Below are 27,613 nucleotides of genomic sequence, written 5' to 3' on the forward strand. Positions count from 1 at the left end.
GGAGTTACGCTGTCACATGTGAAGGAGTCCCAAGAATTGCCAGCAACGAGCAGAAGCTCAGAGGAGACAAGGCAGGGTCCTTCCTTGGAGCCTTTTGAGAGCGCATGGTCCTGCGGACACCTTGATCACAACCTTCCAGCCTCTAGAACTGCAGGATTATAAACTTTCGTGGTTTAAAGCCATTTGGTTTGTAACACTTAGTTTTGACAGCCCCAGAAAACTAAAATAAGGTCTTCTTCTCCCTGGTTCATTCCATGAATTCAGAGTCTGTTACTTTTGAAATAAATGCTGTTTGGTGAGTATAGTACTTCATATAGTGAAAATGAAATTGAAGTTGCTCAGTCGTGTCCAACTCTTTGCGACCCCATGGACTGTAGCCCACCAGACTCCTCCATCCGTGGAATTTTCTAGGCAAGAGTACTGGAGTGGGTTGTCATTTCTGTCTCCAACTTCATACAGTAGTAGAGCATACATATTAGCATAACATTAGCCTAGAATAGTAGATACATTATCGCTTTTAGAGTTAACCTGCTTCCGGTTCAGTTACAATCTTTTCTATTTACCTGCTTTGTGACCCTGAAAAAATTACTCAACTTCTCTGAGCCTCAGTTCCTTCTTTTATAAAAGAGGGTAATGCATAAGATTGATGAGGAGAATAAATAAGAATGTACCCAGCACTTAGTCAGCTCTAGAAAAGAAAAAATTTATGTCTCTTCCTTTCTCCTGGCTTTATGCCAAAGCAATAAATTACAGAATTTCAGGTACCAGTGAAGCAGGAGGGATTTGTGTGGAGGGCATGAGGGAAACAGAATACAACATTCTGGCATTCCTGAATCACATGTGTTGGGGGGACACCTCTTTGCCCCCACTTTTCCTTTTAAACTTGAGCATCCAGGAGAGTGCAGTAGTTTCCCGAAGTGGGCAGACTAGAATGAGATACTACCGGGCAAGGATGACTAGTTAAGCAATTTGGTCAAACGTTTGGATATTTAGTCCATGAGAGGCCAACGATCTGAACACTGCCCTGGATTTTGACCACATATTAGCTCAACTTAAGCATTTTTAGCAAATGTATTTGCACTTTAATGCAAATCACTAGGTTTGAGTTAGAAAACCCAAGTTCAAATTCCAGCTCTGCCACACGTCACCTGCAAATGAATAAATCATTTGACTTTTGTGGGCCTGTTCTGTCACCTACAAAATGAAATTATCTTTGCTCCATCTTTCTCCAAAGGAGATTACGTGAAAATTCTATGTAGACTGTACAGCGCTTCTATAAAGATATGATAACCTTATTACTGTGTTATAAAGACATGGAGATTGTTATTCCCAATAATATCATTTCTGGGGGCTTTCAGTCAGGGCAATAGCATTTATAAATATTTCCAAATCCCCATCGGCACAATAGGAGAACAACATTTAAACAATCCTCAAACAGTATTTTTGATAAAATTAGGTGACATGGTTTACTCTGGTGGTTTGGGTAGGACCGAACCACCACTATCCACGGAACCTACTCACAGCTTTTATAGGTTAGCAATTCTAAGGGAATTTCTCTAAGGGAAGAGAAAAGGGAGTTCCGAGGGTGTAGGAGCCAGCTCTCAAAACAGTTTAAAACATTTAAAAACTAAAACATCAAAGCAAACAAAACTCAGAAACCAACTTGACATGTAGTATTTGCTGATCTTTAGGGTATAAATACTCCTCAGTCCTCTTGGAATTTGCAGTGATGCTCAATAAGTGATAATTAGTATCACAATCACCACTGTCACCATGACTACCATCCTCATCATCCAAATTTCCCTTATTTGATTTTAAAACATTGGTTAGCTCTGAGCAGGGCATTTTTTAAATTAAACTTTTTATTTTGAGGTCATTCAGTTCAGTTCAGTTCAGTTGCTCAGTTGTGTCCAACTCTTTGCGACCCCATGAATCGCAGCACGCCAGGCCTCCCTGTCCATCACCAACTCCCAGAGTTCACTCAGACTCACATCCATCGAGTCAGTGATGCCATCCAGCCATCTCATTCTCTGCCATCCCCTTCTCCTCCTGCCCCCAATCCCTCCCAGCATCAGAGTCTTTTCCAATGAGTCAACTCTTCGCATGAGGTGGCCAAAGTACTGGAGCTTCAGCTTTAGCATCATTCCTTCCAAAGAACACCCAGGGCTGATCTCCTTTAGAATGGACTAGTTGGATCTCCTTGCAGTCCAAGGGACTCTCAGGAGTCTTCTCCAACACCACAGTTTAAAGGCATCAATTCTTCGTTATAGCTGGGGAAATCTGAATGAGATGGTAGATTGCAAAAACGTCAAAGTCCGGGTGTGACACTGTACTTTAGGTTTACCTAAGGTAAACCTTTGGGGACACTAGTACACAAGATCTTTCTGTATTATTTCTTACAAATGCACATGATCTACAAAGTGCCCCAAAGATTAGCACAGTACTGCATGCATATTTGTTGAATAACTGGCATTGAGCAAATACTAGTTGAATAAATGAACAATTCTGCAAGATATTTATTATTTGTCTCATGTTTCAGATGAAAAAACTGGGGCTTAAACATGTTAAATAATACCCAAGTGTCAGACAACATATAAAGAGAAAAGTCAGAATCAGCTGATCACAAAGTCTGTTATTAATAATGACATCATAGTCTCCCAAAACACTAGTGTAACTTCCAATAAACCAGCATGAATATTCTTTATTTTGGTATCACCACTTTAAGTGCCTGGGCTTCCCTGGTGGCTCAGACAGTAAAGAACCTGCCTGCAATGCAAAACCTGGTTGGGAAGATCTCCTGGAGGAAGAAATGGCTACAGTCCGCGGAATCGAGAATAGTCAGACAGGACTGATTAAGCACACACACATTTAAGTGCCCAGCATCTCCCCACTGACTCTCATGACTATTCCTATTTATAGTGGTTCAACCTCAGCCCTCCTCCATGCCTTATTGTTCTCAGAGTATCCTTGTGAGAGCTTATTATTAGTGCCACCGCATGTGAAGAGAAAAAAAGACAAGTTTACATGTGTTTAGAAAATCTACCCATGACTAACATGTTTACAGCATGATAGGTACTTTAGGAATGTCCATTAATTTCTGAGAATACACCTGTGACTTTATACTATTCCAGTTGAAGCTGCCCATGTAAAAATCTGCAAATGGATCTGCTGCCAGGCATAAGAAATAGTTTGAAAATAATAGGTTTGGCTGCCTTGGACCAAGATGATTCAGAAAATAACCTTCGCTGATGTAAAGAATAAACACTGGAAATAAATTCTCCAAGATGTTCAAGGTATTGATCACTAGGTAATGAGATTATGAGTTCTTCATATTTTTCTGCATTTTCCAAGTTTTCTGCTCTGCATGTATAATGCTACTAAAAATAATATAGTAATAAGAAAGTGAATGGTCTGGGTAAAATTTGACAAAGAAAAATTTTCATTTAAGTGAAAAGGTATTCTGGAATAAACTTATCTTAGCCCAGGTTCTCTAGAAATCAGAATGAATGATCAATATGTGCTGTCAACAACCGTGCCTCTTTGGGGTTTCCAAGACGGAAATATCAGAGAGTGAAAAGTTCTGTTTCTATGTATCCATGACTCACATCCTGATGCCTTGATTTCAATGAGAAAAAAATTTAAATCACTCTATTTTTGCTGCAAAGAATGTAAGTTAGCAAAGTCTTGCAGAGAGCTTTCACTGAGATAGAGAAATGACACTGGCCAGCAGGATGTCCCACAGTGATGCTCAGACTCACTGGCCCTGGCCTCTCTCCTTCTAGAGCATTCAGAGCGCATAGCTCTAGGACCCACCAGTCACAAAATTCAGTGTGGACAGAGCTGGGCAACATGGCCACCTGACCACGCCTCTTCCCATTTCTTACATCAGTAGGGAGGAGACCAGGATTCCAAATGCAGGAAATACAATTTCCTTGGGCTTCCCAGGTGGCGTTAGTGGTAAAAGAACCCACCTGCCAATGCAGGAGACTTAAGAAACGCTGGTTTGATCCCTGGGTTGAGAAGATCCCCTGGAAGAAGGCATGGCAACCCACTCCAGTGTTCTTGCCTGGAGAATCCCAGGAGCCTGGCGGGCTTCAGTCCATAGGGTTGCAAACAGTCAAATACAACTGAAGCAACTTAGCAGGCATACAAATCAGGGTCCCGAAGACACAAGCACAAGAACAGCAGGCAGCAGGAGGGAGAGAGAGCGATATTTGCAGCGGCCTTGGTCCAGCTCCTCCTAAGACTGTCCTGCTTTATTTAATCCTTGGGCAGATGACTCTGTTCTTATTTTTATGATGATGAAAATGCCATACAGAGTTTTTGAAGAGATTTTTTTAAAAATCAAAATATCATTACAACTGGCCTCATATTTTATTTACCTTTGCAGATGAGTCCCACCTCCCCACCTCTTCCCCAGAGACAGCATTTTCTAGAGCTTTCACTGGGGCTCAGGACACAGAAACACAGCTTGGAGAGAGACAAGGGGATTTTGCAAAGGGAAACAGGGTCCAGTGCCTGTGGCTCCCGAATCACACAAATTACACCGGCCCTCAGCCTGCAGTGTCGGCTACAGCTTCTCCTTCTCACGCTTCAAAAATAGTAGTTATTTATTTATTTGCCTGCCCTGGGTCTTAGCAGCAGCATGCGAGATCCAGTTCCCTGACCAGGAATCAAGCCTAGACCCTCTGCTCCCTCTGGGAGCTTAGCCACTGGACCACCAGGGAAGTCCCTCCTTCTCACGTTTTGACAAAAATCGTTGGCATCTCTTGTGTGGGGATACCAGCGTTCCAGTCACCCTCACGTTTACAAGGAGCTGGAAATAAGAATAACGGGCACAGCTGAAAACGCTTGAGTTTTGGTTTTGTCTTTCCCATGTCTCAAGACTTTGTTGGGTGGGACTTGGAAGTTTCGAGGGGTCAGACAACAGCTGTGGCCTGTGGGTTTCGTTGTCATTTTTAGTAAATAACTGGATTGGTAGTGAGGAAATGACAAATGGGCATGGGGTGGGTAAGGAAGGAGTTCTCCTGATAGATTGTAAAAGTGAGAAGAAAAGAAGAGGGAGAAAGGATAAGAACTAAGAAAGTAAAGGAAAGAGAAATCTGAACACCTGAGAGGTTTTCAAATAGAAAGTCTACAGTTTATCGCTGTATTTATTGATATCAACATTTACCAGTTCCTTCTAATGTGTCAGGAATAGTTCTAGGAGCAAGAGACAGTGCAGGGAATAAAACCTGTCTTTTGGGCACTTACATTCTTGTGGTTCTGCTGGAAGGCCCATTTAGGGAGCTATGGCAAGAAGGAAGCTATTGGGTCCCCTTTAGTTAAGACTTCGCAGCTCTTTGGATCCCTTTGACATCGTCCCCAAGGTCAGAGACCTAAATCGAGACCTGCCTCCTACAATCCAAAAGCTGAGGCACGACAGAGAATTCCCCCAGCCACAGAGGATTGGAAATTGGAAGAGAACCAATTCAGTGAACATGTTGCCAAGCAACAGATCAGAGTCACCAATATCCTGAGGCATCTTCTGGGTAAGAGAAAAGCATCGTGGTTATAACAGCAGTGGGGATTCATCTGCTTCGTCCTTGAGTGGCCACAAAACAGGAACCGATCTGTATCTTCTACAAGACAGAGTGTCTCCAGCAATCTACACGGGTGCTTCTAGTGGGTATATTGGTATAGTATCACCAGGTGTGCCCACCCATGGACTCTCTTCTCACTGGGCCTGTGACACTATCTTTTTGTTTGTTTGATAAAATTTTTCATTTTTTTTCTGATTAGGAAAAAACCATGTCTACTGTTGAAATCACTGTAGAACAGATAGGTAAGATTAAGAAAATTAAAATCACCCTATCATCCAATAAGCCAAAAGTAGAATTTGATGCATATACTTCTGGTGTTTTTCCTTTGAGTATGTATTTGTATTTTTGTGGTGTTTGACAAAACAAGATCAGATCACACACTGTTTTGGAACATGCTTTTTTTCCCCCCACAACACTATAACAGCGACCATTTTCCGTGTTATTAAAGTATTTCCCTTTGATCAGACCTATGTATCTGGATAAAGGTGATTTCACCAGGGAGGAGGGCCCTTCTAACAAAGAAAGACTTGTCCGTGAGGGTTCAGGCCCCACTGAGAGCTCTGCAGATCTGCCAAACCAAACAGGAAAAGAGAGAATGCAGGCCACGCTCCCTTCCGGGAGGGAACATTCCAGAGGCACCTGCGTCCACTGCCCTCCTCCCCTGGCCTCTGTCGACTGAAAAAGGATGCACAACTTTAGAGTTGCCAGTTCAGTTATAATTGGGGCAAAATGAGGACTGCAGACTGGAAACAGCGCCTCAGATAGCTCTGGGAGACAGCTCCAAAGAGGCAGGGGGGAAAGGTCAGTATATATGTGATTTTGGTGAAGGGGAATACATGTAATCAAGCACATATTTTTTCCAGAAGGTTTCTACTAGTCTCGTGAAGCTTTGCTAGGTCACGAGAAACAGTCATCACCATGAAGGATTTTAGTGCTTTTCTAGATATGAGGAGATACAAGAATTGGGCTCATAAAATTAGTTCCTGAGCATAGCTAACTCTCTGAAGACCTGTCCTTCCAGTTTACCCCAAACAGAGTGCCTCCTTTCTACTCTCCTCCCTCGGCCCTTCAGGGGTGTCGGAGGTCAGCAGTAGCACATGATTTAATCCTTGTAGAGGTAGATGGCGAGCCCCCGCGGCAAATGCCAGTTTGCAGCTGACACCTGGTTCAGATACTAGCCGCCTGCCTTCTGGACACAGAGCTTCTCCACTCTTCTATCAGCATCTGAAGCGGGTGGGGGTGAGCTGGGAGCTCGGGAAGGCCAGGGTGTTAGAACACCCGGTCCCTACATCTGCGGGTGGCCTGGAGGTTCTAAACTGGACACAACCTCTGTCTTTCTGGACTATGATACCTCCTCCTGGAAAGAAAAGGTAGATTTAATAGGGCTCCCACACCCTACGTGGGCTTGGCAAAATCCTTAGAAGCCTTTTTGCATTCACTTTGAAAACGTCCCCAGGGGCCTCTCTCAGAGAAGCAGCTGGGCCGGCTTTCTGGAAGGAGCTGCACCATGTTTAAGCCAGGGGTGATCCCACTAGGGTGAACGTCCGTCTAAGACGCACTAGGGGTCCTCACGCTGGAGCCCAGCCTGGTTGCCGCTGCAGCGGTGGCATCCCTTTAGCTGCATCCTCGCATCCCTTCAGCGCGCGCTGCGGGGGAGGCAGGGACCAAGGGGTGCGGGGATCCGGGGATGGGAGACGCGAGACCAGGGGTTCAGTGGACCTGGGGGTGCAGGGACCCGGGGACGCAGGGACCCGGGGTGCAGTTGAGGGGAGCCTGCGTGCGTGCGTGCATGCGGAGTCTGCGCTCACCCGCCCAGCCAGGGTTTCTGCAGGTCATCCCAGCAGGTACAAGAAAACCTTTTCGCTGGCTCCTCACAGCTGGGTTCCGATTTTAAAACATAAAGGTGCCTTGTCCTGAAGTCACCCAGCCTGTCTAACCACTTTGGAAATTTCTTTCTGCTTCGAAGAACTCGGAGTCAGTCATGCGACAACCGTCCTCCTGCGTCCTGAGCTAGCATTGTTCATGCACTGAGCTTCTTGCAAGGGGCGGCCCTGGTTTCATCTTCTGGGAGGCAGCAGGTGGCAACACTTGAAAAGAAAGGTTCAGCTTGCCCAACCCACTCAGACACACCTGACTTTGAAAACAGCAAATACTCTACTACCTGATAGAGGAAGAATGATTAACCTGAAAAATAAAACATCGTGGTTAATGGTTGTAAGTGGGCATGAGCACCTACCCCTCCTTTGACCAAACTTTAGTCAGGCTCCTCTGGGCACCTCTGCTCAACCAGGTCCAACTTGGGCTTCTCTGCCTGTCTGTGGAGAATCCAGTTTGGGCAAGAATCCTGCTAAATCAGGAGGAATTCCCCACCTTGGTACCTGACCATCTCTGCTGCCTTCAGCAGGCATTCTGTTGAGTTGGTCTAGCAAAAATCCCTCTTACCCCCTAGGGTTTGCCTCAGTAATAAAAAAAATTTCCCCAGGTGGCTCAGTGTTAAAGGACCCACCAGCCAATGCAGGAGATGAGGGTTCGATCCCTGGGTTGGGAAGATCCCCTGGAGAAGGAAATAGCAACCCACTCCAGTATTCTTGCCTGGGAAATCCCATGGACAGAGGAGACTGGTGGGCTACAGTCCATGGGGTCACAAAGAGTAGGACATGACAGAGTAACTAAACAACAACAAATTTCCCATCCACTGATGCCCACCGGCTCCTTGCCTTCAAATCCACACTCATCTCTGTCAGAGTTGAATCTGATCTCACTCCCCTACAAAACCCCTTTGCAATAGCTTCCCTTGAATAAGTCTGGCTAACTGTCATTAACAAGTATCCAAATAATTTTTTAACAGTATCTGTGTCTGTGTTGAAAGATCCACCATGCCGTGATAATCGGTTTTCAAAGAATTCATAGAAAATCCATTTATTAAACATCATTGAATCTTTCCTCTGTATCATGTTCTCGCACTAATTCCTCCAGGGAATCACTTGGAACCTCTGTAATGTTGATTTGTAGTGTGTGGTCGGCCCAGGTTTGCAGAAGTGATTGTCTGACTAAAGTTTGTAAAAGTTTTCTTGTTGGTCTCATTCTTACAGCTGAAGATGCCTTGTCAACTTTACTTTTCAAAGCAGAGGCTTTACAGGGGTAAACACAGGCATAAGAATCCCTCTGGGGACCTCCCTGGTGGTCCAGTGGTTAAGAATCTGCCTTCCAAGACTGGGGACATGGGTTGCATCCCTGGTCAGGGAACTAAGATCCCACATGCCATGGGGCAACTAACCCATGCACTGCTACTGATCCCACACCCTGGAGCCCATGCCCAGTAACCAGAGAAGCCCAGGCACCGCTAGAAGACCCAGCATAGCCAAAATGAAATAAAGTTAAAAAAAAAAAAAAAAAAAAAAAGAATCCCTCTGTTCAGATGAAGCCAGATGGAGGGCACTGGGTGTCCCTATAGAGAAGGTGACAAAGCCACCAAAATGTCAGAAAGTCCTCACACCAACTCCCCGTCTTGCAGTCTTTCATTTATGTGATTATTTCATAAGAAGAAAGGAGAAAAGGAGAGGACCGGTAAACCAAAACAAAAACCAAAGCTCTTGGTTAACAAAGAGTTAGTTAAGGCACCCCTCATTACCCTGAAAATTATAAAGAGAAAGAATCAAGTTATTAAAAATTCTTTCTTTCCTATAGGAACTATTTATTAGAGTAATTACATAGACCTAGTAGGTGAGGGGGGAAGAATGCTTCTCGACAGCATAATTCTAGCCAATAAATGCAGGCCAGTATATTAAAATTATATTTTGCAACTTCTAATTAAGTGACTGATTCAGACAATTGCCATTGATGGATGTTTAGCTGAACCTCATAATGAAGGGATTAGGCCGTCATCCTGTAAGCCCACTGATCCATTTTAGCATCACTAAAAGTGAGGCAATCAGGTCTGTGTGGCAATAGATATGCAGCAGATCAACTGTAAGATATTCTTTAAAAAAAAAAAATGGGGCAAGGTAGGTAGAAAGGGACTCAGGCAGGCTTTAAACCCTAACTCCTAGTCCACAGGAAATCCAGGGAAGCGAGAAACAAGCCCAATGACACCGTGGGAAGCAACCAGCCAACGCCAGGGTGTGGACTTTACAAGACACTGGCCCCGTTTCTTCCACAGGTCAATGATAAGGCATAGAAGTGGGGAAGGGACTGTTCTACAGTAAATGAAGCTCGAAAAAGCCTTGGGGCATAATTAAACATAATGATTGACCTTGTTAGGATGCTGATTGAAACAAGCCAACTCTAAAAAGACTGCTTATCTAGAGAATATACAAGCAACTCCTACAGCTCAACTCCAGAAAAATAAATGACCCAATCAAAAAATGGGCCAAAGAACTAAATAGACATTTCTCCAAAGAAGACATACAGGTGGCTAACAAACACATGAAAAGATGCTCAACATCACTCATTATCAGAGAAATGCAAACCAAAACCACTATGAGATACCATTTCACACCAGTCAGAATGGCTGCGATCCAAAAGTCTACCAGCAATAAATGCTGGAGAGGGTGTGGAGAAAAGGGAACCCTCTTACACTGTTGGTGGGAATGCAAACTAGTACAGCCACTATGGAGAACAGTGTGGAGATTCCTTAAAAAACTGGAAATAGACCTGCCTTATGATCCAGCAATCCCACTGCTGGGCATACACACTGAGGAAACCAGAAGGGAAAGAGACACGTGTACCCCAATGTTCATCGCAGCACTGTTTATAATAGCCAGGACATGGAAGCAACCTAGATGTCCATCAGCAGATGAATGGATAAGAAAGCTGTGGTACATATACACAATGGAGTATTACTCAGCCATTAAAAAGAATACATTTGAATCAGTTCTAATGAGGTGGATGAAACTGGAGCCTATTATACAGAGTGAAGCAAGCCAGAAAGAAAAACACCAATACAGTATACTAATGCATATATATGGAATTTAGAAAGAGGGTAACAATAACCCTGTGTACGAGACAGCAAAAGAGACACTGATGTATAGAGCAGTCTTATGGTCTCTGTGGGAGAGGGAGAGGGTGGGAAGATTTGGGAGAATGGCATTAAAACATGTAAAATATCATGTATGAAACGAGTTGCCAGTCCAGGTTCGATGCACGATACTGAATGCTTGGGGCTGGTGCACTGGGACGACCCAGAGGGATGGAATGGGGAGGGAGGAGGGAGGAGGGTTCAGGATGGGGAACACATGTATACCTGTGGCGGATTCATTTTGATATTTGGCAAAACTAATACAATTATGTAAAGTTTAAAAATAAAATAAAATTAAAAAAATAATAATAATAATAAAAAAAATAAAGACTGCTTAGTCCATTAGGGAAAATTGAACATATATTGTATATTAGGCAACTGAAAGTTATGACCAACCTAGACAGCATATTGGAAAGCAGAGACATTACTTTGCAAACAAAGGTCTGTCTAGTCAAGGCTATGGTTTTTCCAGTGGTCATGTATGGATGTGAGAGTTGGACTGTGAAGAAAGCTGAGCGCTGAAGAATTGATGCTTTTGAACTGTGGTGTTGGAGAAGACTCTTGAGAGTCCCTTGGACTGCAAGGAGATCCAACCAGTCCATCCTAAAGGAGATCAGTCCTGGGTGTTCTTTGGAAGGAATAATGCTAAAGCTGAAACTACAGTACTTTGGCCACCTCATGCGAAGAGTTGACTCATTGGAAAAGACTCTGATGCTGGGAGGGATTGGGGGCAGGAGGAGAAGGGGATGACAGAGGATGAGATGGCTGGATGGCATCACTGACTCAATGGACATGAGTCTGAGTGAACTCCGGGAGTTGGTGATGGACAGGGAGGCCTGGCGTGCTGCGATTCATGGGGTTGCAAAGAGTCGGACACGACTGAGCGACTCAACTGAACTGAACTGAAGGAATTATTGGCAACTTATTAGATGTAATAATATTATTGCATTGTATGTTTTTTTAAGTCCTTTTATTTATGGGTGAAATTATTTAATAGGGGGATAGATGTGGGTACAGTGCTATGTAGACAGTAGATAGCAAAGTATTAATGGTCACAGAGCTGAGTAGAAGCATGGAGATGTATTATAGCCTCTTCTCTTGTATATGTTTGGAAATTTTCTCTATAAAAGAGTAAAATGAATTAAGTGGTAGGAATTACAAGCAGAGAAAATATTCACTTCTAGGCACTAACAACTCTGATACACACATGAGCTGTGTCCTGTGTTTAAACAATTCAATATTTAAACACATCTTGAATGTAGGGCTCCCAACTGTTTCCTGGTAAGTTGGATATTTGGGATTCAGTCCTTTGTTGAGACTATGGTTTTTGATTACCATCCAGGGTCAAGCATTTTTCAAGATACAACTCAATACTCTGATGAGAACATTATACAATGTTCTTCTTTGAATGTCTTCATAGAAGACAGACTTTGTTCAAAATTATCAAATTCTAACAGAAAAAGCCCTGCTCTCCAGAAGCAACAGTGCTGAAGAGCAGCGAGCATTCTTTCAGTTTTCAGTGAGTTTCATTCCTCCCCTAATTCTCTTATCACTGAATGCGAACCTCTTGGGTAGGGAAAACAAAGCCAGTCTGTCTACACTAAGAGAGCTTGGCATGCGAGGAGGTGGGCAGGAGCCAACACCAGCCAGCACCCCTTCGTCACCTGATCTGTCTAGTTTACAAACTTTTATGTCCTCAAAACCCAGCTCCCGTAACATTGTTGGTTCAGGGGCGATGGAAATGCATTCCCTACAGGAAAAACTCCCAGTAGTTTCATTAGGGACGTGGAAGCCACTCCAGTGTCACTCCAGGAGTCAGCCCCTCCTCTCGGCTGCTTTCTCACTCACACCCTATAATCACCTCCACTGGGCTTCCTCTCTACCTTGAATCTTCTATGAATTTTTTTATCATGGAAAATTGCAGACATATCCAAAAGTACAGCCCCCAGGCACTCTTTACCTGCTTTAAAGAATGATCAACGTTTTTCAAATCTTGTTTTATCCACTTCTTGCTGACCTAGGTTGTCTTCCGGTTTTTTATTTTTTCTGGAGCATTTTAAAGCCATTCCCACACATCTCATTGGTTCACCGGTCTTGTGCCCACTTCTATTGCATTCATCGCATGGCAGCATCTTGTGCTGGACTGCCGGTCCTCAGGAAGAAGATTCCTTTATGCTTTAGCTGCTGACACAGAAACTGGCCCATGGTAAGCACTCTGAACACTTGGAAGTCAATGTGTAATTAAAGGCAACAGCGTTGCTGCCATAGACTTAAGAATAGGTCTCAGTCAGAGTACGCAATGCCTCAGTCATCAAACCCGTATTTAGCCAAAGCTCATTTGTTTAGGAGCAAACACTGGCAGCCTTAGAGCGGTGGCTGCATAGCGTGGAGGTTCAGCAAGTGGGCTCTGCAGGCTGCTGCTGCTAAGTTGCTTCAGTCATCTCCGACTCTGTGCGACTCCAGAGACGGCAGCCCACGAGGCTCCCCTGTCCCTAGGATTCTCCAGGCAAGAATTCTGGAGTGGGTTGCCATTTTCTTCTCCAATGCATGAAAGTGAAAAGTGAAGTTGCTTAATCGTGTCCGACTCTTAGCAACCCCATGGACCGTAGCCTACCAGGCTCCTCCGTCCATGGGATTTTCCAGGCAAGAGTACTGGAGTGGGGTGCCATTGCCTTCTCCGCTGCAGGCAGAGGGCCTTGATTTGAAACCCAGCTCTCCCACCACGTGTCATGTCATTGGCTAAGACAGGTTGCATTTTCCAAAGATTGCAGTGAGCTCTCCTGTCCCCGCTATTCTTCTAGGATGTGACCATTTCCCCAGCAAGAGGCAGGGTTCATGTTCCCTCCTCTTAAAGGTGGATGGGCCTGTGAGCATCGTGGAAGCGACGTTCTGTGCTACCCAAGGCCAGGTCGTGGAAGGGAATGAGGCTTCTGTCTTCCCGGCTGCACCAGCCACACCAGAGCTCTGTGCCGCCATGGAAGCAGCCAAGCGTTCTGAGACCGCCATGCTGTGAGGAAGCCCAAAGACCGCCTGCAAAGGTCCTGAGACTACACAGAGAGACGCCTGGCTAACCCCATGCGGCTGCAGCCTCCTTGTTCTCACCCTCCTATTTCCTCCTTCACCCACTGTCAGACGAACAGCTGCATGAGTGAGTCCAAACCAGAACTGCCCAGACAAGCCCTTCCTCAATTCCTGACCCACTGACACCATAAAAAATGATTGTTGTGTTGGGCCACCAAGTATTGGGATGATTTGTTGTGCGGTGATAACCAGAACATCGGGCAAGTTAACTCCTCTGTGCCTGTTTCCACATCTTTAAAATGGGGATGATAATAATAGTATCTACTCCACACTGGGCTTTTTTGAGTATTAAACAAACGAGGTTAAGACCAAAGATCACCTGGTACTCTGTTCAGTTCTGTTCAGTTGCTCAGTCGCGTCCAACTCTGCGACCCCATGAATTGCAGCATGCTAGGCCTCCCTGTCCATCACCAACTCCAGGAGTTCACATGACTCCACGGAGTTGGTGATGCCATCCAACCATCTCATCCTCTGTCGTCCCCTTTTCTTCCTGCCCCCAATCCCTCCCAGCATGAGTCTTTTCCAATGAGTCAACTCTTCGCATGAGGTGGCCAAGGTACTGGAGTTTCAGCTTCAGCATCATTCCTTCCAAAGAACAACCAGGATTGATCTCCTTTAGAATGGACTGGTAGCCCTCAATAAATATTGACAATTATCATTTGGGAAACATACATGGTTTAGAAATCCTGGCCAACCTAATAAAGGTATCATTTCCAAGTTCTCACATGCCAGGCAGGCTGATACATTCTGCGTGAGAAGTGTTTTCCATAAATGAGAAACCAGCTGCAAGGTGGCTATGAGTTTTGCATTCTCTGAACGACTGGGGAGAAACTAGAATTTAAAGCATGGCTCAACCTATCATTTGCACGGTATATGTCACCGGAAACGCAGGCATGCCTGGCAGGGCTGACTCTGGTAAAACACGCTTCAGAAAGCAGACACAAAAGGCCCGGTGAACACTGTCTCTTTCGCTCTCAGGCGCAAGTAAATTGAGTGGAAGGGAAAGTTTCTCACCAATTTGACCTTGGAAGAGAACCTGAATGTACTTAAGCCAAGAATTTCTTTTCTCGTGCATGAAAACACGGGGCTTTACACTCATTTGGTGAATTGTATGCAGCCCTTCAGTAGCTGTCTGAGAATGGCATCGTTGACTTAAGCACAAAGACGATGGTGGTGACGGGGCTCACTCACCAAAGGATGGCGTGAGTGTCCCTTGTTGGAAATGTTTCAGAACTCAAATGCACAGCAAGAGCAAGTCACATTTCTATTTGCTATCACATGTTCATTCAACAGTCTCTAATCACCAATGTCGCACCTAACCGCTTCCTGAAAATTACAGTCGTTACTATCTATTCTCTCAACCGGTAAATAACACAATCCATCTTAAGCATTTTTTTTTTTTTTACCTAGTATAAAAAGTACTAGGAGTTGGGACACTTTTGGTGCCTTTTCTGGGGTTTTAGCTCAAGAGAGGAAGCTTCAGAAAGGTATAGAGACCACATAGGCGCTCCTCATTGAAAGAGTGAGTTTAGCTTTCCCACTTGTTTCTTCCTTGAAAGCACCCCCTCTTTCTTTGCAATGCCAATGTGGAAATTACAGCTCAGAATTCTTCAGAGCTATTGTTAGGGACAGCATCAAGAAGAGAGGCTTTTCATATTTTGGGTGGAGTTATGAATGGGCCATGAAAGAAATGACTGAATGAGAACAAAAGAATCTTTTTTTCAAGTAAGCTGAAGACATTAAAAAAAAAAAAAATCCATCTAAGAGCCATGATCCCATGATCCCACACAGTCCCTTAAAAAGAAGAATTCAAAGATAAGGAACCTAACACTTCATGAGGAAAACTGAGTTGAAGTTGTAATTTTAGGATCATAAAAATATAAAACGAAACAAACTGGAAATTATTTTTATTCCAAAGACATTACTGTCCCCATCCTCTTGGTAACACTCCACACTGATTAAAAACCAGTGCTTACTTTCAAGAATCAAAAAGCAAACTTTAGTCACTCCCCCAAAGGCCAAGTTTTAAATGCTTTATTTAAAAATGTGTCCCCCTGAGTGGTGCATAGTCCTGGTAAGGAGTAGTAGTGAGACCCAAATGGTGACACAGGACTCAGAGAGGAGACTGGAGCCTCTTGGGAGGGACACAGGGGCTCCAAGGGAAAGGCTCCACGGTCCCTCTGGACACTTGTAACCTCAGTGAGTCAACAGCTCCTGCAATGCTGTGATAGCTCTGTCTGGGGAACCCAGGCAAGATCGCTATTTCATGTATTTCTGAATTAAAATTTGCTGTAATTTAAAATAAGTAAATGGAATACATTTGCAGTAAAATGAACGACATGGGAGGATTCCTGGTTGATAAAGGATTAAGCTACTGAGGGAAAGTGCAGGCCGATTTATGTGTGTATTTGCACTCAAAGAGATCACATTGACATCAAGGCTAGTGATGCTAAAGTGGATGCCAGCGATCCACGTGTCCTAACATGCCCTGGGTACTTCGAGTCTGACAATGGCGGTGTACACACAGGAGACATTTATTATGTGAGTACGGCATCAGATGCACCTTTGAATTTTTCAAACTGCAGGTTACATCCTGTTAGTGAGTCATGAAATCAATTCGTTACACCAGGAACATCTTTTAACAAAACAGAGTAGGATATAAAATAAAAGAGCACAGAGAAGGCATTACTTCATGGCACTTTTGTTTACAGTCCCTCCTGTGTTTTTATTTTTATCATCCTCATAACAAGCTTCTCAGATGGTATTATCCTCATATCATCCATGTCTTCCAGGTATTATCCTCATATCATCCATGTCTTCCAGGTAAGAAGCTGAGACACACAAAGGGCAACGTGAACAAAGTCACCGGAGCTGGGACTTGGCCCTGGGACGATCCGACAAGCTCCTGTGGTCTCCACCTGAGCGGCGGGGACAACAGGGAGCTCAGGTCCCCGCAGCCCATCACAGCCCCTGGCTCTGGAACACACCCCCCACCACACACACTTCTGCAACGGTGTTTCCCAGCAAAAGCCGCTCCACAGAGCAGCTAACCAACAAGCTCAAAATAAATAAAAGGTACACACAAGCATGTCTGAAAGAGAAAGTTATTTATTTACATCATTCTTTTCCTTTTTACAACTCCTATACTTTTAAATAATAAAAATTTCTGGACAACAGGGAAGTTTTAAATTAAGATATTTTAACAGAGGATTTTCACAATATGTTTTTTTATGTACATGAATTTTCAAAAGTTTTAAACAGTTCTTTTCAACCTACACAACATAACTAAAAGCTCTAGAACTTTAGATTTAGACCTTGATCTTTCTCTAAAACTTTCAGTTTAGGAGATTATGCTTAGCATCTTGCAGTTCAGATCCTGACAGGTGAGGATCTGGTTTATGAACCTGCTTCATAATTGAACCAAGCAAGCTGAACCTATCTGAAATGTTTTGGTGGTAAGCAAAGGTTATTTTTTTTTAGACATCTTAAACTGCTTTCATTAAAACTTTTTGGAAGTTGTCTCTGTCAGTCCCGTGACTGCTTTCTGGTTCCTGTGTATGGACTCTGAACATACGTTAGATGCATGAGAACAGATTTATTCTATCTCTGGTTTAGCCAACTCTCAAAGACACCCACGGGATTCCCAGCTTTCCAGGGCAAACACTGGTGCACGGCTCCCCTTGTCCAGGCATATTTCAGAGACTTAACTTTCCTCAGCTACTGCACATACAAAACCCCATTACTGTGAAGACACCCGTGTCCACAAAACAACTTTCAACAAAAACAAAGGGTTAACACCCTTTCACGTCACGCTGACAGATTTCAAATATTTATTAGTCAAACTAGAAGAGAGATTTTCCTAATATTTTAGCATGACTTCCTCTGAAGACTTGGTGTAACATCGGTTAAAAAATAGAGAAGATTAACCTGTACCATGATCAAGTACAGCTCACCAGGAAACAATCACACAGTTCTGCCCAGTTTCTCCCTGAGAACGGCTGAGGCCCGTCCTGAATCTCATGCGGCCGCGATGGAGGCGTCGTCCATGAGCCGGCCCTGTGGCTTCGGAGGGGAAAACAAGGAGGGTTTGCAAAGTAAGAATGACCACAGAAGCGCTGTTAACTGGAGAAGAGTCTGCAAGTACTTGGAACTGTTTCACGTTTACGTGTGCAAGTTTCCAAACAAGATTATGTTCATCTGTCTCCTTTCCCCACCTTCTCTCGCCAGGTGAGCCTGGGGACAGCAACCTCGCAGCCTCTGTGCGGCCCACTCCCTCTGTTCCTAGTGGCAAGCTCACCAGCGCAGCACATCCTCCGCCCGTGGAGCCCTTCGCCCCCTAACCTGCAGCCGCCACCCACCCATCAGTGTACTGTGTGCGAGAGGGCGCCTGGCCACCACTCCTGCTCAAGTGGGAAAGCTTTACCCTCCCTCTCGTGCTCAGCCTGTGTCCCGAGCTTTAGGCGGGCCACAAACCTGCGTTGCCAGCAAGCTCCTTGGGACTCAAGGGCTCCCCTTCTCCTGTTTGGGAAAGAGTGATGCATTGTGAACTCTACAGTGCATAACTACAAATACTGCGAGGACTGAAGCGGTGGATAAATGCAGAATGCCCTTTTCTCGAAGTTCACTGACTGAAAAAATTTAAAACGTGACATCGGACGAGGAAAAGCTGAGTCAATAAAAGATATTGTGATTGCTTTTAGGTGTAAAATTTCTGACAAGTCAGAAAGTCTGACAACACCCCAGAGAGTCATCAAGTAGTTAAAAGAATGAGATTCCTGCAAATGACCTTATTGCGCTGACGGACTTTAAAAGCGGACCTTTGTGGGGACAGCAGGAGAGGCGACAGACCAGCGTTAGAACCGCAGCACCACAGCCCGACGGCTGTGATTTAAGCCGACGGTTCTGGGGGTTCCCTGAGGCCGGGAAGGGGGTCTCCTGCTCTATTCTGTTGCTGGGAGGTTTCATACATGTAGGTACACACGCATGCATGTGTGAGGAAGGCAACTGAAGCTCAGTGCAGGAATGGAATGAACGGAAGACTAGGTCAGTCAAAGAACAGGAACCCGGAAATCATATCACTGTTTAAAAAAATCAAAACGTTAAACCCGAGTATAGTTCCGACTGGTGATCATTTTTAGAAAAGATCCAAATCCAATAGCACTACATAGTTATTAGAATCAGAAAAGTTCAGGGATTGTATTCAGAAAATTAATCCATTTTGATTAAAAACTAGTTACAAATTAACTACAATTTTAAAATATATTTCTAAAAAAATAAATTATAAAGTAAAATAAAAATTTTTAAAAAGAAAAACAAAAATAGAAATATATTTTACTAAGCCAAAAGAAACACATGTTTAAGGATGCCATCAAGATAAATCTTCATTTGCCCAAAGGAATAAAAACCTTTAAAATTAGATCTAAGGAAAAAATCTATAAAATAGAAAATAAAAAATTGATAAAATAATAACTTAATAAGAAACAAATAGCAGTACTGCCAAATTTATAGTAACAGTCAAAATACTAACATTGCTAGCCTCAAAATACTATTTAGTGACGTTTACGTGAAAAAACTGTGGTGTTGGAGAAGACTCTTGAGAGTCCCTTGGACTGAAAGGAGATCCAACCAGTCCATCCTAAAGGAAATCAGTCCTGAATATTCACTGGAAGGACAGATGGTAAAGCTGAAACTCCAATACTTTGGCCACCTGATGAGAAGAACTGACTCATCTGAAAAGACCCCGATGCTGGGAAAGATTGAAGGTGGAAGAAGAAGGGGACGACAGAGGATGGGATGGTTGGATGGCATCACCAACTCGATGGACATGAGTTTGAGCAAGCTCCAGGAGTTGGTGAAGGACAGCGAAGCCTGGAGTGCTGCAGTCCATGGGGTCGCAAAGAATCGGACACAACTGAGCAACTGAACTGACCGACTGATGTGAAAAAACATCTACTTGCCTTTGTTTCCAAGACAATAAAAAACAGAAAATGTCTAAGCCTCACCTTTACAAAAATACTGGTTGGTATGAAGCGCCTGAGCAGTTGATTTGTGAAGTTGGGAAACCTGAGCAAGTTGATGTTGAGAGACGGCAGCTGCTGGTACCCAGCCATCAGAGGGTAGAAGTTATATAACATCTCCTGTTCCGTGCCGGGGAGGATACGTAATCGAATCTAAATCACAAAGTGACAGAAAAAGATAAATAAATCCATGTATCAAACAAACTTGCAACAGCTACATGTTACCTGTCAAATTCTGGCAAATGATCAGACACTTAAATCCTTCTGGAGAAATATTTGCACCCTCTCCTATTCCATCTTCTAGACAGACACCAAAATGTAGGGCTGAATTAATGAGGCCAGAACAACGCAGGTAACACACGTAATACAAACATGTGCATGGTTTCCCAGTTTCTACCAACACGCAAAAGGCAACCTGTTCTTGCTTAACAATGCAAACACTAGGCAGCTCGGCATTTCCCGTGTCTCAGACCAGGCGGGCTTTACAGTCACAGTGCGCTACGGGATAATGTGCACAAGAGCATCTCTGCAAACATTACATCAACATGAGAGGAGCTGGTTGTTTCCTGTGTTTTGTCTTAGGGATTTTACCTTTGTGGTAAGGTAAGTACCTTCAGGGCAAAAGGAAAGAGCACTATCTGGTGAGATTTTCAGTACTTTATCTAATTATTTTCGAGTCAATATGTGAAAGAGATCAGGACAATCAAGAAAAGCCTACTTATTTGCAAATGAATACACAAAGGTATGTGATGCATCAGAGATAATATATGTGTTTGTTAATCAACATAGTCAGCCAACATTATACTTGGTGTATATTAATATTACAAATTTATATCAGTGTACAGACTTATAGTACACTTCACGTGTAATTCTACTTTCATTTAACAGCAAACACAGCACTCAGGACATGCCAGCCAGATGGTTGACTCAGGGTGAATACTACTTGGCGTTATTACAAGTTTGTGCTCTAATTACACCCTTATTATTAATAATAAAAAGCATGTGCTGACCATTAAGGTGTGTCTCTGTTGCCACTCTGACAAGAGGAGAACAGTATTCTTACTGAAAATATGGTTTTGCCTGAGAGCATGTTCCACCCAAAAATCTGATGAACTTTTCCACCTCTGATATGAACAGATGAAGAAAAACATCTGAATCATGTATTTTTCTATGTAGATACAAAATTGTGCCTACACGTAACACAGATAGCTCTATGCAGGATCAAAATCTCTAAAAAATTATACTGATAGTTCAGAAGCAAACTAGGCTTTTAATCTGTACAGTTTTGCTTTAAAAGGTCTCAAATTAAGACACACACACACAAACTCATTAGCAATAAAAGGAATAGTTTAAAATTTTCAGGAATTCTATCAGTCCAAGGATTTGTGAACTCTTGTTTTATACGGAGAAAGAACCTCTATGTATGATCTCAACATGGAAAGGGTGGCCCATTTAACCCACTTCTACAGCAAGTTGTAATTAAATCTTCAAAAGTGACTTAAGATTCACCACTATCAAAACAAGAGCCATTTCTGACAGCTCTCCACTTTCTGGCCACACTCCTCTGTCTTCACAAGCAACCCCGTGAGATACAACCTGTACCTGTTTAAGCCCTGAGAACATGAAGGCATCGCTGGGCTCCACGGAAATCTCCACGTCTTGAACTAAGTCAGTCTTATTCTGCAGGTGATACCTGACAGGTAGTGACTCTCTGACACGCCCGAATGACGGCAGATCTGCAGAGGGGACATTTCTCTTGGTTAAAAAAAAAACAAAGCTCACCATTCATGGGTTCCTTTTGTAAATAAATTTCATTCCATAGACATGGAATTATTTAAATTAATGAGAGCACTGCACTGTTGTTAAATAAGAAAATTCTCTGATTGGAAAAGAGCCACAGGGCTATGATAAAGCAGGCTAAGAAGAATCAATGTCTCCTTCTAAACTGATTTGGCTCAGAAAGGGTCTTGGCTACCAAGAGCTGAATTACCTTTTAGGATTAATTTCTTAAACCTACAAAAAATTTCCCTAAATATCAATAATGGCTCGAGATGGGATGACAGACATTATGGGCCCCTTGGTGGAAACTATGATGTATTTTTGTCAAAATCTTTAACCTGAATTTGATCAAGACTATAGATCTAACTGCGCTTCCCAGGTGGCACAGTGGTAAAGAATCTGCCTGCAATGCAGGAGACACAGGGTCGGGATGATCCCCTGGAGGAGGAAATGGCAACCTGCTCCAGTATTCTTGCCTGGGAAATGCCATGGACAGAGGAGGTTAGCGGGGAGTCACCCTGGCGGGGAGCAGTACAGGGAGTCACAAAGACATGACTGAGTGACTGAATGCAGACACACGCACAGTTACCAATTTGTAGGGGCAGAGAAATACTTAAAAATGATGCAATGCAAGTCAGCAAATCCAGACTATAGGCAGCTTTACAGGAGGACAGTTTCTTCAACAAATGAACATCAAGGAAGCGAGGGGGGAGATGAAGGGGGTAGAGGAGGTGATGGAGGGTAGAGGCAGCGCAGTGCGGGAGAGGCTGTCTGCCTGCCTAGGGATTTTAAGAGTCTAGACACCAACGCCAATCAACAGCAATGCAGAGGCCTTATAACAAACTATGAAGAACATTCAGAGCCAGCTAGGGAAATTTCAACACAGGAATTTGATCATATTGCAAAATTATCGCTAATTTTTAGTTATCATAATGACTCTGTGATTATGTTTAGAAAAACAGCCAGTGATGTTAAAGATGCATACTGAAATCTCTATAGATGAAATAACATTCTGGCATTTGCTTCAAAATGTTGAGGGCAGGAGGGTCGTGTAGAGGTATAGATAAACAAGACTGGTCACAATCTACTTTTTGTAAATGGTGGGCATTTCTCGTAATGGGGAAAGTTAGAAAAAAAATCTTAGCAGCTAAAAGAAATATTCTTTTTGGATTCCACAGATCAAATAAACGGTGAGTGGAGTCACCTGCGTTCACGTGGAGAGGGATGTTTTCCACGATCACGTGGGGCAGGGTAATGGCAGTGCTGATGACGGGGACGCTGTCCATGGCTGAAGTCCTACGGCAGAAGAGAGGCCCTGTAAGTCCACGTTTCATGTGAGAGGTAAACACATCAAAACCAGGGAACATGGGTATTCACCAACCCACTGCAAAGCAAATACAAATGACCCCTTTTCTAAAGGTTTAATGGAAGGGGTTCTGTGAAGTAGAAGCTTTTCCAATCCCATTTTTGAGAACTTCCAATGAAAGAGCGTTCCAACTCAAGGCTGCTGTTTGGTCTCAGTGATGAAGTCAGGACTTGCATCAGAACATAAGTCAACTGTGCCACGAAGCACACCATCAAACCCAGCATTTTGGTGGCAAAATGTCCTCTATCGGTAGCAGAGGTGCTGACATTACGACACAATGTCTCCTCACACTGAGGACCGTCCCCAGAGGAGCCCAGGCCGCTGGACACGCGCTGCTGTAACGGCACTGTGGGTGTGCAGGAGAAACTGCAGACCTAAAAATATTTCACTATCAGCAGACACAGTGGCATTCAGGCATTACTGAGATAAAGTGAGTATCGTTATGAAACGGTCAGATACTTTCCCTGTAGGACAGTCAGGGTGGGAACCACAGGGGCGGCTGCCAACTATCTGACAACCTGTGGGAAGAGCCTGTATGCAGAGGTGGAACAGGTGACACTGTTTCAAAAGTGCAAAGCATTACTGAGCAAACGCCACGGGCAAGAACAGCCAACCCCTCCCTTTTAAGAAGTACATGTCCTTACAGTATTACGGTAACACGACAGAGTAAATGAAGCAGTGCCTTCAAAACAGTTTTTAAACTCCTACAAATGTGAACTGAGCTAAATATCAACATGGTAAATTCAGCAGTGTGGAAAGAAAGACAAGGTATTTTTTTAAGAAAATTATTTTTTCTTACTTTTAATAATTAGTTTTAAGATTTATAAAATAATTAAGCCACACAAGAAAATAACCTATGCAATGCCATGTATCCACCTCCTAGTCTAAGAGAACATAATGACAGAGCTGAAGCTTCTCCTGGACCCATTGCTGCTTGGACCCCCCTACCCTCCGCTCCAAAAGTAACTACTAGCTTGAATTTGGCATCTATCATTCCTGTTTCTTTATGCTTTTCCAAATTATATGTAAAGCCTAGGAAGCATATGTTTTACATGTTTTCCAGTTCTGCACAATTTGTTCATATCCTGAACATCTGCAGTTGCTTTGTTTCATTTAACATTAACAGGCTGTTAGCTATAGCTCTCGGAGAAGGCGATGGCACCCCACTCCAGTACTCTTGCCTAGAAAATCCCGTGGACGGAGGAGCCTGGAAGGCTGCAGTCCATGGGGTCACGAAGAGTCGGACACGACTGAGTGACTTCACTTTCACTTTTCACTTTCATGCACTAGAGAAGGAAATGGTAACCCACTCCACTGTTCTTGCCTGGAGAATCCCAGGGACGGGGGAGCCTGGTGGACTGCCATCTATGGGGTCACACAGTCGGACACGACTGAAGTGACTTAGCAGCAGCGGCAGCAGCTATAGCTCTGGTTCCTTCGTTTTCACTGATATATAATATTCCACTGTACAATTGTGCCACATTTACCTAATTTCCTGTTGGTGGACATCTAGGTTGCTTCTAATTTTTCATTATAAACAGTGCTGCTATGAACACTCCCAACCACGTCCCCTTCCTGTATGTTTGAATCTTTTCTAGGACTGCATGCTACAGCCATCAGCTTACCAGGTATTGCCAAACAGACTTCCAGAGCAGCATTCTGATTATACTTCCCCTCGTGACAAACTCTGCATTGTTAACCCTCTTTCTTTTTTCCAAGTAGTGGGAGTACACAAATCTCAGATTACTTGTAAGGCTGACATTCTTTCCCCTGTGTTTACTGACCATTCAGCTTCTCCTGATCACTATGCCTACTCAAGTATTTTTCTCAACTTTCGGCTTAGAGGTTTCTTTTTAATGATCTGAAAAAGTTCTTGATCTGAATTCGAATCCTTTGTTCGTTTCAGATGCTGTTAAGTAGCCTTCCCCACTTTGCACTGTCTTTTCACATTCTTCATGGCATTTTCTAATGAACTGAAAAACTTAATTTTAAAAAATCAAATTCATCAATTTTAGAGGCTCATACTTCTAGTGTCTTATTTAAAGAAATTCTTCCCTACACCGAAGTCATAAAATGATTCTCTTATTTTTCTCCTAAAAGTAGTGAAGTTTTGCTTTTTACAATTAGAATTTCAATAAATCTGAAATTAATTTTTATATACAATGCCCAACAGATATCCCATTTTCTCCCCAAGTCAATACTCGGTTGTTTACCACCAATTATAAAATAGTTCATCCTTCCCCTAGTTGTAACAATGCTACCTCTATGAAACGTAATTTCCATATGTGCATCTGTGGAACAATTTCTAGAATCGCTCTTCTGTTCCACTGGTTTATTTACCTCTCCCTGAGCCCACACTACAGTGATGTCCACTGTAGCTTTACAATAAGTCTTAGAATTTGAATGGCCAAGTACCCTTGCCTAGCTGTACCTCTTCTGAGAATTCTGACGATTACTGACATTTGGCCTTTCTATACAAATTTTAGATCCAAGAGTGTCAAGTTCCACAGAAAAAAAATAAGCTGCTGAGATCTTGAAGGAAATTGCACTGAATCTACAGAAAATTGATAATATTAAATCTTAAGCAAGTCATACTGAGCAACTGATCTGATCTGATCAGGGACTACTTTGTACCTCTCCCATTTGTTTAGGTCTTCGTTTAATGTTTTAAATTTTTGTAATTTTTTCCATACAGGTAATATATATCTTCTACTAGATATGTTTCTCATCATTTTGCTGTTACATAAATGATACCTGTTTTAAAAGTACTTTGCCTTGAGGTTTATTATTGATATATAGAAATCCAACTGATTTTTGTATACTGATGCTATATCCACAGCAGTCTTGCTGAAACTCTTTATAATTCTAATAACGTATTGATCCCCTTGGGTTTTCTGTGCAAACAGTCCTACTGACTGCAAATGAGGGCAGTTTCTCCTAATGCTTTTACTGGTCCTGTCATCAGAATTTGGCTAAAGTCTTGTCAGTATATAGATCACAAGCTGTAACAAACATGAACGAAAGTTATCCTTTTCAATCTGCGTGTTTTTGACAAATGGTCAGTGACAGCATGCAGCTTCTCGTCCGTTCTACAGGCTGGCAGAAGCTCTCACCTGCTAACTGACAGGGACACACAATAACGGCATGAGGACGACACGGATAATGGAGAAAAGGCAGGGCGGACACAGTCTCACCTCTTCCAGGAGATAATATAATGCCCGGTTGCTACTCCGCCTTCAACATTTCCAACCGACGGGCATCGGAGACAGAAGCACTCACTGGCGCTCTCTCCAGTCTGCAAGACAACTGCAAGACAGAGACTTTATAATCCTCCAGTCATTTCATCTATAAACAGAGGGCTTTAACATCCAAGTAATGTAACAAAAAAAGGATACCTTATCAATTTTTTGTATATTATCTATAGAGACTTGGAGATGTTAAATGATTCTTTCAAGAAAGACAGATAAACAGAACAACTAAAATAACCTGCTTATATTTGGGCTTGGGCTTCCCTGGAGGTTCAGATGGTCAAGAATCTGCCTGAAATGCAGGAGACCCAGGTTCTATCCCTGGGTCAGGAAGATCCCATGGAGAAGGGAATGGCTACCCACTCCAGTATTCTTGCTTGGAGAGTTCCATGGACAGAGGAGCCTGGCAGACTACAGTCCAAGGGTCACAAAGAGTCCGACATGACTGAGCGACCCACACACATATTTGGTCTTAAGACTACATCGTGATTTTTTTAAACCCTCACATTATTTGTCCTTATAATCCAGTTGTCCAGAATACACAGAAGAACTGTACAAAAAAGATCTTCACGACCCAGATAATCACGATGGTGTGATCACTCACCTAGAGCCAGATATCCTGGAATGTGAAGTCAAGTGGGCCTTAGAAAGCATCACTACGAACAAAGCTAGTGGAGGTGATGGAATTCCAGTTAGGCTATTTCAAATCCTGAAAGATGATGCTGTGAAAGTGCTGCACTCAATATGCCAGCAAATTTGGAAAACTCAGCAGTGGCCACAGGAATGGAAAAAGTCAGTTTTCATTCCAATCCCAAAGAAAGGCAATGCCAAAGAATGCTCAAACTACCGCACAATTGTACTCATCTCACACGCTAGTAAAGTAATGCTCAAAATTCTCCAAGCCAGGCTTCAGCAATATGTGAACCGTGAACTTCCAGATGTTCAAGCTGGTTTCAGAAAAGGCAGAGGAACAAGAGACCAAATTGCCAACATCCGCTGGATCATCGAAAAAGGTAGAGAGTTCCAGAAAAACATCTATTTCTGCTTTATTGACTATGCCAAAGCCTTTGACTGTGTGGATCACAATAAACTGTGGAAAATTCTGAAAGAGATGGGAATACCAGACCACCTGACCTGCCTCTTGAGAAACCTATATGCAGGTCAGGAAGCAACAGTTAGAACTGGACATGGAACAACAGACTGGTTCCAAACAGGAAAAGAAGTACGTCAAGGCTGTATATTGTCACCCTGCTTATTTAACTTCTATGCAGAGTACATCATGAGAAACGCTGGGCTGGAAGAAACACAAGCTGGAATCAAGATTGCCGGGAGAAATGTCAATAACCTCAGATATGCAGATGACACCACTCTTATGGCAGAAAGTGAAGAGGAACTAAAAAGCCTCTTGATGAAGTGAAAGACGAGAGTGAAAAAGTTGGCTTAAAACTCAACACTCAGAAAACGAAGATCATGGCATCCAGTCCCATCACTTCATGGGAAATAGATGGGGAAACAGTGGAAAC

General features: G+C 43.2%; 1 protein-coding gene across 2 annotated transcripts in view; it reads right to left on the bottom strand.

Moving 5' to 3' along the window:
• Positions 1–16,769: 16,769 nt before the first annotated feature.
• Positions 16,770–27,613, bottom strand: part of TRAPPC11 (trafficking protein particle complex subunit 11) — a 38,992-nt gene continuing 28,148 nt past the window's right edge. The window contains exons 26-31 of one of the 2 annotated variants that reach the window (XM_055567442.1): positions 26,037–26,148; positions 22,681–22,772; positions 21,300–21,433; positions 19,683–19,850; positions 18,154–18,198; positions 16,770–17,742 (exon numbers count right to left, since the gene is read on the bottom strand). In XM_055567442.1, coding sequence (XP_055423417.1) covers positions 18,181–18,198; positions 19,683–19,850; positions 21,300–21,433; positions 22,681–22,772; positions 26,037–26,148 — 524 coding nt within the window. In that variant the 3' untranslated portion in view covers positions 16,770–17,742; positions 18,154–18,180. The remainder of the gene's footprint in view (positions 17,743–18,153; positions 18,199–19,682; positions 19,851–21,299; positions 21,434–22,680; positions 22,773–26,036; positions 26,149–27,613) is intronic. The other variant, XM_055567441.1, reaches the window with a different exon arrangement.

This window comes from Bubalus kerabau, chromosome 2 (assembly GCF_029407905.1).
Source record: "Bubalus kerabau isolate K-KA32 ecotype Philippines breed swamp buffalo chromosome 2, PCC_UOA_SB_1v2, whole genome shotgun sequence".
NCBI lineage: Eukaryota > Metazoa > Chordata > Mammalia > Artiodactyla > Bovidae > Bubalus > Bubalus kerabau.